This window comes from Lacerta agilis, chromosome 1, assembly GCF_009819535.1.
Source record: "Lacerta agilis isolate rLacAgi1 chromosome 1, rLacAgi1.pri, whole genome shotgun sequence".
Classification (NCBI taxonomy): Eukaryota; Metazoa; Chordata; class Lepidosauria; order Squamata; family Lacertidae; genus Lacerta; species Lacerta agilis.
The window spans coordinates 13,975,192-13,987,310 of NC_046312.1; the positions used below are offsets into that span (position 1 = coordinate 13,975,192).

The following is a 12,119-nucleotide window of genomic DNA, read 5'->3' on the forward strand; positions in this document are numbered from 1 at the left end:
CCAAAAATGTATGTAAAAAAGTCAGCAGGGTGTATATATCTATAACTATATAAATGTGTGTGTGTGTGTGTGTGTGTGTGTGTGTGTGTGTGTATTTGTGTATTTAAAATGTCATAAAAATAGCAATAATATTTCCTATCAACACCCTGGAGTAAATTCGACCTTGATGTAAATATCAGCAATTGTTCCCCCTGTTTTGCAGGGGGGGGTGCTCAGTTACACCACGGCAGAATTTGGACCACGAGAGCATCGTTTGCACAAGTTGTAAGCAAAGCCCAGCCAACCAAACTAACACAGAACTGATTCGATTTCACAAGCACTGGTGAACACCTAGTAAACGTACATCGATAAATAACTCCTTAAACTTTTGTTTCGTTTTCTTTAAAATACACTGCGTCAGTAAAAGGCTGGTTCATTTCGATTTGCACACAAAAAGAGAGATTGGGCAATGGGATTAAGTATATTTCCCTGTTCTGCGCCACTTAAAAGGCAGTCCTAAATATTCTATATAGCCCAGATTCAAAAGTTAAGCTCATGTCTCTATACAAAAAAAAAGGTACAAAGTCAAATGCTGCCATTATATTACATCAATTATCCATAATATCACAGTGCTAGTTTTTAAATGGCTAAGAGAAGAGAGGCTTAATAGATTTAAAGAGTTCTGTAGCCATGCAAACCCTTTTTGTGTCGCCACGGATTGCTGATCGTAGCCTTACTTGAACAAGGCAAATTCATTTAAAAGTGCTAACTGCAACAAATTCAGCTTGCTCATGTTTAGCTTACATGTTTCATGTTTACTTTAATAATCACTGGAATGTATTTCCGCAATGCGACCCGCTTCCTCCAAAAAGGAGATTTAAATGATATGAACGCCAGCCTGAAAAGGTAAACTTTTTGAAAGGAACAGTTCTAAAGCCTAACAATTCCTGGTCACATACTAACTTAATTTTTTTTTTAAAAAAAAGGAAAACAAAACCCTTTTGCAATTTTTTAAAGAGATCACTCTGACATGTCTTTAGAATATGCTAGCTTTCCGATTAAGTTCACACCAAATCTCCGACTTCTGGCCCGCTGAATGAAGTTGCTCAGTCATCATCCTCAGTTCTGGTTTCAGCGGGTTCTGTACTGCCTCCTATGTCCTGATGTGGCAAAGCACCTGGAAGAGAAAACATTTACTGGCTGTTTAGTTTCAGATGAACTTTCACTCGTCTGCAACATTCAGCCGCTTGAAGCAGTCCCTATTTCATGCTAAGATCAACACTCTTGAAGCACTGTCAAGATACCAGTCCTTGACTTTATCTACCCCTTTCTCTTTTTAAAGCAATTAATCAATTTATTTTTTTTAAAGTGCCAATGAACAACAAAAAGGGGGGGGGGTATAAAAAATGTAAACTATAAAGTGTCACCCCCAGGAAGGACAAAAGTATGGGATGTAATCCATTGGTACAGTCAAATGCAACATTCATTATCTCCCTAGAGTGGGGACAGACAGGGGAACCTCCAGTCAGTGTAACTTCCTTTTCTGTTGGTCTGGAGCTTCTTCCCCTTGCATATGATCTGGGAGATGGGCATGACTCTGGCTGACTCCATAAAAGAGCCATTTTCTCACTTGCAGTTTTGTCTCTTGTTCATCTTGATACTGCTGTTTTCTTGTTCTTATCTTTTGCTGCCATGCTGCTCTCCTGCAGCCATTTTGTTGTCTGAATGCAATTTTGCTGTCTGCTGGCTCTTAGCCAGCAGCACATGAGTTCAGTCTCACTATGACATGAACTCACAGTTTCATTGTGTAACTACTAAGTAAAGCCTGCCTTTCAGGGATCAAATCGTGAACTGAAATGTGAGTAAACTTTTTGTTACCTAACTCAGAAAGACGCTTGTGTCTTTATTCTTTTAAGAGGGATTAAGGGGACACCAGGAAATAATCTTAACTAAGAGATTCAAACGAATCTGCAAACTGGCTTCCAGCTATATTGAGGGGAATCTGCTCTGCTACATCACTTACTAGCTTGAGTGAAGGAAGGATAATACTTATTCAATATATTCTTTCCTACTATCCTTAACATTCCCACAAAAAATTGCAAAGATACAGCTCCAAAGGGACAATAATACTCATGCCATCTACCCCTTTCTCAGCCTCTTCATAGGAACACAGAAAGCTGTCTTATAAGGAGACCTCATTCACACTACACACTTAAATCAACATCATAGTACTCTAAAACAGTCATGGCTTCCCCCAAGGAATCCTGGGAAGTGTCGTTTGTCAGCGGCACTGAGCATTGTTAGGAGACCTCCCTAATCCCCTTGTGGAATTGCAATTCCCAAAATGGCTTGATGTGCCAGTGTGGTGCATAAGCGCATCCTTGCAGAGAGAAAAGACAAGAAATGGTTAAATGAGAGTTATTGTCTTGCCCCTGTAGCTCAAGGTCACAAGCTCAAGGAACTTGTGAGGTGTGTCAGAGGCAAATAACTGCGCTAAGGAGAGTATAAGTGGTCTTGTGTTATCAACAATCTGCAGGCTGGAACCTAACCTTCCTGTGTTGGATCGTTGCTGGGAGGGTGGAAACACTTCATTGCTTTATTCTGCAAGCTGCCAGTCTGGAAGGAGAGGAAGACCAAGGTATGATCCCTTTCTACTACAGTCCTGAATGTGTTTAACTACACAAGCGATCGAAACCTCTGAGGACCCTAGGAATGCTAAAGAACTGTTCTTCTACTAGGTAAAGGTAAAAGGAACCCTGACCATTAGGTCCAGTCACGGACGACTCTGGGGTTGCGGTGCTCATCTTGCTTTATTGGCCGTGGGAGCCGGCATACAGCTTCTGGGTCATGTGGCAAGCATGACTAAGCCGCTTCTGGCAAACCAGAGCAGCACATGGAAACGCCGTTTACCTTCCCGCTGGAGCGGTACCTATTTATCTACTTGCACTTTGACGTGCTTTCGAACTGCTAGGTTGGCAGGAGCTGGGTCCGAGCAACAGGCGCTCTCCCCATCGCGGGGATTCGAACCGCCGACCTTCTGATCGGCGAGCCCTAGGCTCTGTGGTTTAACCCACAACTTCACCCGCATCCCTGTTCTTCTACTACCTGTCAGTAAAATATACTGTTGCTGACCTTACTCAACTATTTGGCATATTTTCTTCTACAAGCAATGTCCTGTGTGGAGCTTTCTGCACTCTGCTCATGCTGTAACACAACGATGAATTCCTCTTCCCAGGAAACTGTAGCTCTGTGGGAAGCCATGGCTGTTTAAAGTGGCGTGACACCGCCTTACGATATAGAGTGCAGATGGGGCCTTCATCAGAGCACCAGTTAATCTACCTCAGCATGGTTGCCAGAAGTCGACAAAACCTTATGGGAAAGCACTCTGGCGATTGCCAAAGGAACACACTAGGGTAGAGATGCTTCACCCTGCTGTATCCTTTTCAGAGGGGCAGGCCTCTCCTTAGAAATATTGGGGGGCCTGCCCCCCCCCTGATGGTGCCCCTGCAGGGGGGCCTCTAAAAGAAGGTAGGGAAACTTGGAGAAGACCACTTCTGCATGCCCACGGTCTTCAGATAAGCAGCTTGGAGGGTGACACAGAAAGGAAGACAGGAGGCCTCACAGCTCTCAAAGAGCTGGGAAGGGATGTTAGGAAATTGGCTAATTGTACACACAGTCCCTGTGGCTTCGGAGGCAAAGGGGCATGTGGGATTCTGAGGGGAGCTAGGAGGGTTGCTCTTCTTCCTCCCCGGTGAGGAGCAGGGCCTCTCGCGCCCGAGGAAAGAGCAAGAATGAATTCCAGTCGCCCTCTGAGGGTGAAGTAAAAGAGGTTCCGTAACATTTCGTGACTCAGAGGTGCAAAGCAAGTTCCATGGCACTTCGTGTCTCTGAGGGGCAAAGAAAGAACCAGCCCCGGGACAGTGGGATAGCTCAGTCAGCAAGAGCATGGTACTCTTAATCTCAGGGTTGTGGGTTTGAGCCCCACATTGGGCAAAAAGATTCCTACATTGCAAAGGGTTGGACTAGATCACCCTTGTGATCCTCTCTGACTCTATGTTACTTTATTACTTCAGTACTCTGAAGGGTGAAAAAAGAAGCTTTGCCCTATAAAAGGTGACCTATGAATACAGTCAACCAGCCAACTAATCAATGCAGCAACTAGGGACAGTATTTTGGGACAGTCAATGAGGAGGCACCAGCTTGTCATATTCTTTTCCAGGAGATGTTGCACAACCGTGAGCTGGTATACAGTGGTACTCCGTGTTACGTACGCGATCTGTTCCGGGTTGCGCCAGGTAACCCGGTTGTATGTAATGTGAATGAACAAAAAAACAACAACCCGGAAGTTCGTGAGTTTTTGTGCTTCTGCGCATGCGTGAAGTGCTCCGAGGAGGACTTCTGGGTTGCGGAGGTCCGTAACTCGAACGTACGCAACACAGAGCATACGCAACACGAGGTATGACTGTACAGGCCTGGCATACCCTTCCGCCATTTTGAAAGTGCCGTTTCAGGCTCCTCTCCCACCCCCTGGTAGAGGTTAAATGAAAATGACCCATACTTTCAAGATCCATTTTCTGCTGCTGAGCCCTCTGTGCAGCGAGAGCCTTCTTGTCCTCCATGGATTTCAGATCGTCCGGTGGCCAACGAAGCTCTCCGCTTTCAACATCCCCCGTCTCGGATGGCTCTACCACAATGGAGGGTAATCTTTTCGACAGCTTGGGGTACTTCTCGTGTGCCTCTGGAAAAGCCTAAGGCGATATTTCATTTCATTTTTTTACATTATTTATTATTTTTTGACATTTCTCAACAGAGAGCAAGGGGAAGACAAGTCTGGCTCTCGGGTGCATCGACCCGCTGGGGAATTCATCAGGACATGCCCTACGAAAATGAACGTGAGCTACACAAAAGCAAGGGGGTTGTTCTTGTGCAGCTCCTGTTCAGCTCAAGGAGACGCATGGAGGAGAATTTTCTGTGGACCATGCTCCATATTAATTAGTGGAAGTTGAGAGCCATTTGCACTTTCTGCTTCACACACCAAAAAGATTTTGAATGTTCAAAGACAAAAGCAAAGATTCATTAACAAGCTGATTTTCCAAATTTCAAAAAAAGAAGAAAGGTCTTAACAACACCTAAAGGTAAAGGTCAAGGACTCCTGACAGTTAAGTCCAGTCGTGAATGACTCTGGGGTTGCGGTGCTCATCTCACTCTATAGGCCAAGGGAGCCGGCGTTTGTCCGCAGACAGCTTCCGAGTCATGTGGCCAGCATGACTAAGCCGCTTCTGGCGAACCAGAGCAGCGCATGGAAATGCCGTTTACCTTCCCGCCGGAGCGGTACCTATTTATCTACTTGCACTTTGACGTGCTTTCGAACTGCTAGGTGGGCAGGAGCTGGGACCAAGCAACGGGAGCTCACCCTATTGCGGGGATTCGAACCGCCGACCTTCCGATTGGCAAGCCCTAGGCTCAGTGGTTTAGACCACAGCGCCACCCACGTCCCCTAACAACACCTACTTTTAAAATAAATAAATACCTATTATGTTTGTGGAAGGAGCAGCTTCTTCGTGACCAGTAGGTTTGAATGCAATGCCTTCCTGTGGCTGTATGCCTTGTTGAGAAAGTTATTTTACTGGGGAGTAATCTGGAGGAGGGTGGATTTAACTACTAAAGGTTTATTTTCTCAATTTGGACGTGGAGTCCTTTTCACTCAAGGACGAACACGCCGGCTTGAAACATTGAGAAAACGAGTTTTAAAGAAAACCTTCCTTGCACACTTGTGGCTGCCTCTCTGCAAATTAATGATTTGGAGCCATTCTTATTGGAACGAGAGCCAGGGGTCGCTCCGCCCACAGCCTCCATGTTGCCTGCTGGCTAAAGTAGTTGCCGACCAGACATGGTTGCCATGGAGGCAATTGAAAAGGAAAAAAAAGGTTTAACATTCACACTCGGTCTCTGGTAACAAAAGGCAACGTTTGCACTACTAAATCGAGACCTTCATCTTCAACCCTTTGTGCTTTACTAGCAGTGCTGCGTTATGATTTATTCATGGTTTCTTGGGGCAACAGCCCTTTGCTGTGATGCGTTGCTATCGACGCCTCATCATTCTGGGGAAGAATACGGTGCAATGCAAACAACGACAACAACTGGTGTTTAATAACCCGCTGTGAAAATGCGTGACAATCCCCCGACCCAAAGCACGGTGTATGCTCAATTAACAAATACATTTTGGTAGGTGCAGAGAGGATCGCCAGTGAGCCAAATAAATAAATAACTGGAAATTTAAGAAGAGCCTGCTGGAACATCAATTCCAGTTCTCACAGTGGCCAACTAGAAGACTCTTGTAAGCCAGCATTCCGACAGCGGAGGTAGCAAATACTTGGAATGGATCCATCAATATCAATAGGGATGGTTGAATCCATTGATTCGATCTGATGACTAATGTAAGTCCACGGATCTCAAGGAGGGGTCTACCCCGAGTAGGACAACACTCTGTCCCAGGCCACCACCATTATATACTTTCTCATTCATCTTGGTGCTGTCAATGCCACTTGTGGGATCCTATTATTCAGGAGAATGAATGCAGCTCTGCGAGGGAAAAGATGCCTCATTCATTTGAGCACATTTCTGGCCTTGTGTGTTGCCTGCCTGACCACCTGTTGAGTGGCAGTGGTAGCTATTCTCAATCTCAGAGCTGCCTATGCAGTTAGCACGAATCCCCCCTCCTTTTTTTAAGTGTAACACTCAAAATGATAAAAGCTCATTCTGTTGTGAAGGACTGCAGCATGAGTCCTCTATGCCCAAGTACCACTGAAGGAGAGTACCGTGAGAAGAAGAAAAACACTTAGTAAGTTAATATGTCTGTGTGGGTGTACATGTTCTGTTGCACTAAGTTCCAGAAACTCGGTGGATTGTGACATTTACTTGTAGTTCTTGAGTTTCTTCCGAGGTCTGGAGGAACTGGTCAGAAATATTTGAAGGTCTATCAGTAAATTTCAAGTCCTCCTGACAGCTCTCAGCAAAATGCCATCTCCATTCTCATCATTTGCCGGCAGAAGAAATTTGCCACGCACCATGGGCGTAAATGTTAAACCTCAATACATTCATGACAATTCCCAGTAGGCCGCCTAAACTCTTAAGAATTACCAGTAAATATAAACCACAATCCAAGTTCTGACATTTACTATAACTAACACATACTGAGAAGAATTCACACAGTAGGCATAGGAATTGTTACCAGTAATATCAGAGGCATGAAGAAACATGTGATATTCTAGCATCAGACATAATTCCCCCAAAATATGCTATCCAGATCTGTGGCAACATCTGAGTAAGAAGCGCTCATACCTTGTTCCAAACCCCAAATTAATTAAAAACTTAAATCTCTAAGAACTGCAATGCTCTACACTCAGTTGGTCTTAGCTTCTGAGGAGACATGCTTAGCATGGTAACAGTGCAATTCTACATGCATTTACTTTGGTGTAAGTTCCTCTGTGTATAATAGGATTTACACTGGGGACAAGGATGAGTTCCAAACGAGGATCCTTATTTATTCATTTGTTTATTGAACATGCACTGGCTGTGGCTGATGTAGTCCAAAACATCTAGAGAACAACAGGTTGATGAAGGGTGCCATAAAGGTGCAAATTATTCTAAAGAACTGTATGTCATTTTAAAGACATTAAGATTGCAATCCTATCCACACTTGCCTAAAGGTATGTCCTACTGAACACAATGCAGCTTACCCCTGAGTAGGATTTGACTTAACCGTGGATGCTTTAAAACCAAGCTGCAAAAGTTGATTGAATTACTACTGTTAGGTCCTGGGGAAAACTTGAGGTCTCAACTCAGGTAAAAGCCTGGCCTACTAAACCTCTGTGGTTATTAACTCAGTCTGAAAAAAGTCCATTTGGGGAACACCTTGGGGTGCCTATGGATTGCTCCTGACGGCATCATTCTCACCTTATTCTCTTGCATGTTAATCCCCTGTAAATGGACGCCAGCCAGGACAGAGAGCAGCTCTCCAGTCTCTAAAGCAGAGGTCCAAAAACAGCTGTCCAAAATCGCTGCAGCCAGAACCGGGTACCCATTCCAAGTGTTGACCGTTCCAATGCATAAATCAGGACTGGGTAACCTGCGGCCCTCCAGATGTTCTGGACTATGATTCCCATCATCCCTGACCATTGACCGCACTGAAAGAGGTTGATGGGAGTTGGAGTCCAACATCTGAAAGGCCACAGGTTCCCCATCCCTGCTGTAGATCCTGGATATACCTTTTCGGTTTTATGCACTTAACTGATGATGAACTGACGTTCAAGTGGCTGCACACCTGACTGCTCTGCCTGGGCTATGATGAAACATTGTTAGCTGCCATTGAAGCCGACATGAATTTCACCCCAGGCTTCAAAGGAACACCAAGAGAAAGAAAGAAAGAAGAAAGCCAGGCTCCTACTCCTTACAAAATGTTTTTTTTTAAAAAAAAAAATTCTATTTATATATACGGTGTACCTGTAGCGTGTCCTTCTCAGTGGCTCCAGGAAGCTAAATACTTTTGACAAACATTAAATAGATAAAATTAGTTGGCTGTAGCAGCATGGTGTGTAATTTGCCTACATTTACCTGGCTGGAGGTGCCTCCTTCTTCCTCAGGCTGGCTCAAGGTAAATTCCTCCATAACAGGTTCGCGTGTGTTCATCACCTCCGTCATGCTGCAATTAGGAGAGGTTTGGATGAATTCCATACACAATTTAAAAATCTACATCGAGGGATAGCCAAATGTGTCAACGCTGGTTTCTTTCCTCCTCTCATTTTTCCAGTCTCAAGTTCCGTTTGCCACATTTCTACATCATTTTCCATTATAAAAAAACCCCAACAACTCACAAAAAATAATTGCTTTTGCACATTTTGTTATCTAGCTCTCCCCAATTTTACACATATTTACAAGTACTTGCACCTAATGCATCGTAATGCTATATGCAAAATTTCCCCATGTATATACTTTTTTGTAAACGTTTTTTGTCTGCCTTATTTTATTTTATTTTTGCAAAATTCGGCGAGGTGAATATTTCAGGAACTGTGAAACTGATAGGTTCGCATTAAAATAAGAACTGAGCTGAATTTCCTACCCCGATATACACATACATTATAAATCTCTGTGCCCCTTTAGAATTTATATATCTATATTTACACTACACAAGTGAAGTAACCTTTGACACTTGAGGTGCATATTTTTAGACGCTACTCTATTCTTGAGGCTATAATTTGTTTTAAACTGTTTGTAATGTTGTACGTTCAATGGTTGTGTCCCACCCGTAGATCTCGGGGCAAAGAGTGGGCAATCAATCAATCAATCAATCAGCAACAACAACAACAACATAATAATAATAACTGTAGATCCATTTAATGGAACTGTGGGGGAACTGCTCAGCACAGAATACCTCGCAGAAATGCAATTGAACCGCCCTGCTCACAGCTCTGCCAGATGAGTGCTCCTCTGTCTGGGTTCTGTTATGCAAAGCTCTTTAAGAATCCTACCCTTATGAGGTATGCTTGGAATTCACAGGCACGCTGATGCTATTCTAGGGTGTTTTGAGGTTCTGCCCAACGGAACAGCCTGGAGCAATCGTTTTATGAAACAGGTGAACTGTCAGTTCTCCCCCCTCGGCCTCATCCACTTCATTACAAGGGAACACATTTATTTGGGGTTATGTTTGCCAACACCTGTCTCCTTCCCCACCTGCTCTGGCACCCTTCCAGAAAGCGGTAATGACCTCAGCGAGACGTGAATTCTACGCTAAGGACAATTGTACACAGTCGGTGTGGACTTAATCTGAGTCAAGGTCAAGTCTATAAAAAAATATTTTAGTAGTGTTGCTGATAGGCAATGTTCTGCCTTACCACGCCAAACATATTGTTATCTTCACCCACATTATTAGGGCCCTTTTTCCTCACCAGCCTTTTTCAACTCCTCCACCGACATTTGGCTTCAGCCCTATCCACCACCAATACATGGCCCCGACAGATGACCCCCCAGGGGAAAGCAGCTGTCAACTCTTACGCTAGGAAACAGATTGAAGTTACATGGACAATGCTTCTTTGAAACACGTGCTTTTACTCTGCCCCATACCTACTACCGTAAGTTTTGGGAGAAAGTGCCAGACACTTGTAAGATTTTCAGAGGTGAATTCGCTCTTGAACTATATACCCATTGTATGGAAATTGACAACAGGACAGCGAAAATGGGTTTTACGCACCCTAACGGGGTGACATAACAACACTGGCAACAAATCAGCAGACACCTTATAGATGCAGACTTTCTTTGGATAAATACAATGCTATTTGGAATGAGTTGACACAGAATATATTAGGTTATTGAAAAGTATTTGTGTATTGGTATAATAAGAACATACAGGTGAAACTCTAATAATAATAATAATAATAATAATAATAATAATAATAATAATAATAATTTATTATTTGTACCCCGCCCATCTGGCCGGGTCTCCCCAGCCACTCTGGGCGGCTTCCATCAAATATTAAAATATATTTAAAATATCACAGTTTAAAAACTTCCCTAAACAGGGCTGCCTTCAGGTATTTTCTGAATGTCAGGTAGTTGTTTATTCCCTTGACCTCTGATGGGAGGGCGTTCCACAGGGTGGGCGCCACTACCGAGAAGGCCCTCTGCCTGGTTCCCTGTAGTTTTGCTTCTCGCAGTGAGGGAACTGACAGAAGGCCCTCGGTGCTGGATCTCAGTGTCCGGGCTGAATGATGGATATCGTGGAAAGGTTCATTTCTTTCAGTAATTCAACTTAAAGGGTGAAACTAACATATGAGATAGACTCATGACATGCAAAGCGAGACATGTCAAGCCTTTATTTGTTGTAATTGTGATGTTTATGGCGTACAGCTGATGAGAACCCCATATTAACAATTTCAACTTTGAGGTTTTCATCAGCTGTACGCCATAATCATCACAATTATGACAAGCAAAGGCTTGACATATCTCGCTTTGCATGTCATGAGTCTATCTCATATATTAAACTCCAGTAGCTAATGAAAACAATTGCTTACATAAATGGACTTTCCCACAATATTCTAATTTTTCGAGTTTCACCCGTACATATCTGTATATTAACGTATGGTAATGTAACACTATTGTTTCTTTTTTCATTATCACTCACTTCCCCCCCTTCTTTTTCTCACTCTGTCTTCTCACAAATGAAATTCTCTTAACAAAATATTAATAAAAATATTAAAATAAAAATAAATAAATCAGAAGTTCCCTTGCTGTAGCTGAACCTCAGGAGCAGAGGACAACCAGATGGCAGGACAACCATTCCCCCTACGCCAGAGGTGGAGAACCTCTGCTCTGTGGGCTCTCCATTTGGCCTGCCAGGCCACTTTGGCCAATTCAAACACCCACCTGCCCTACACCATAAGAACTTAAGAAGAGCCCGCTGGATCAGGCCAATGGCCCACCCAGCATCCTGTTCTCACGGTGGCCTACCAGATGCCTGTGGGAAACCCACTAGCAGGACTTGAGCACAAGAGCGATTCTCCCCTCCTGTGATTTCCAGCAGCGGTGTACCTTGGTAATATGGCACCCTGTGCAAGGCCAAAATTTGACACCGCCTAAGTCTCCCAAAGCCGGGTAAGCAAGGTGCCAGGCTTGGGGAAGGAGGCACAAGGCTCTGGGAGGGTCCAAGAGCCCTCTAGTCTTCTTTCCAAAGCTGAGCACGCAGTCAGGACCCCGCCAGAGCCCTCACGACTCCTTCCCAAAGCAAGCACTTACTAGGCTTTGGGAAGCAGGCAGGCAGGAAGGTGCCCTCTCTGCTTGGTGCCCTGTGCCCTGTCCTAAATCCGCCTCTTGTTTCCAACAACTGGTATTCAGAGGCATAATGTCTCTGGCGGCAGAGGTAGAACACAGTCATTGTGGCCAGGAGCTGCTGCTGCATGGCCTCCAGTGTAGGGCAGGTAAAAATCTGACTCAGCTGAAAGGCATTTTGCCGGCACTGGTGAACAGCTGGTTGGTGGTGCCTGAAAAGGCCTAAGCAAAATGCTGGGCAGGAGAAGAGCTTTGAAAGGGCCTTCTGAAGACACGTGTGGGCAAACAATAAAAATTAAAATAAATCACACTATGACAGG

The 12,119-nt window shown here is 44.2% G+C and overlaps 1 protein-coding gene across 1 annotated transcript in view; it reads right to left on the reverse strand.

Moving 5' to 3' along the window:
- Nucleotides 1-779: 779 nt before the first annotated feature.
- LBHD2 (LBH domain containing 2) overlaps nucleotides 780-12,119 on the reverse strand; it is a 55,634-nt gene continuing 44,294 nt past the window's right edge. Inside the window, exons 2-4 of the mRNA XM_033139183.1 lie at nucleotides 8,593-8,680; nucleotides 4,538-4,727; nucleotides 780-1,156 (exon numbers count right to left, since the gene is read on the reverse strand). Of these exons, the coding sequence (XP_032995074.1) occupies nucleotides 1,086-1,156; nucleotides 4,538-4,727; nucleotides 8,593-8,679 (348 nt within the window). The 5' untranslated portion in view covers nucleotide 8,680 and the 3' untranslated portion in view covers nucleotides 780-1,085. The remainder of the gene's footprint in view (nucleotides 1,157-4,537; nucleotides 4,728-8,592; nucleotides 8,681-12,119) is intronic.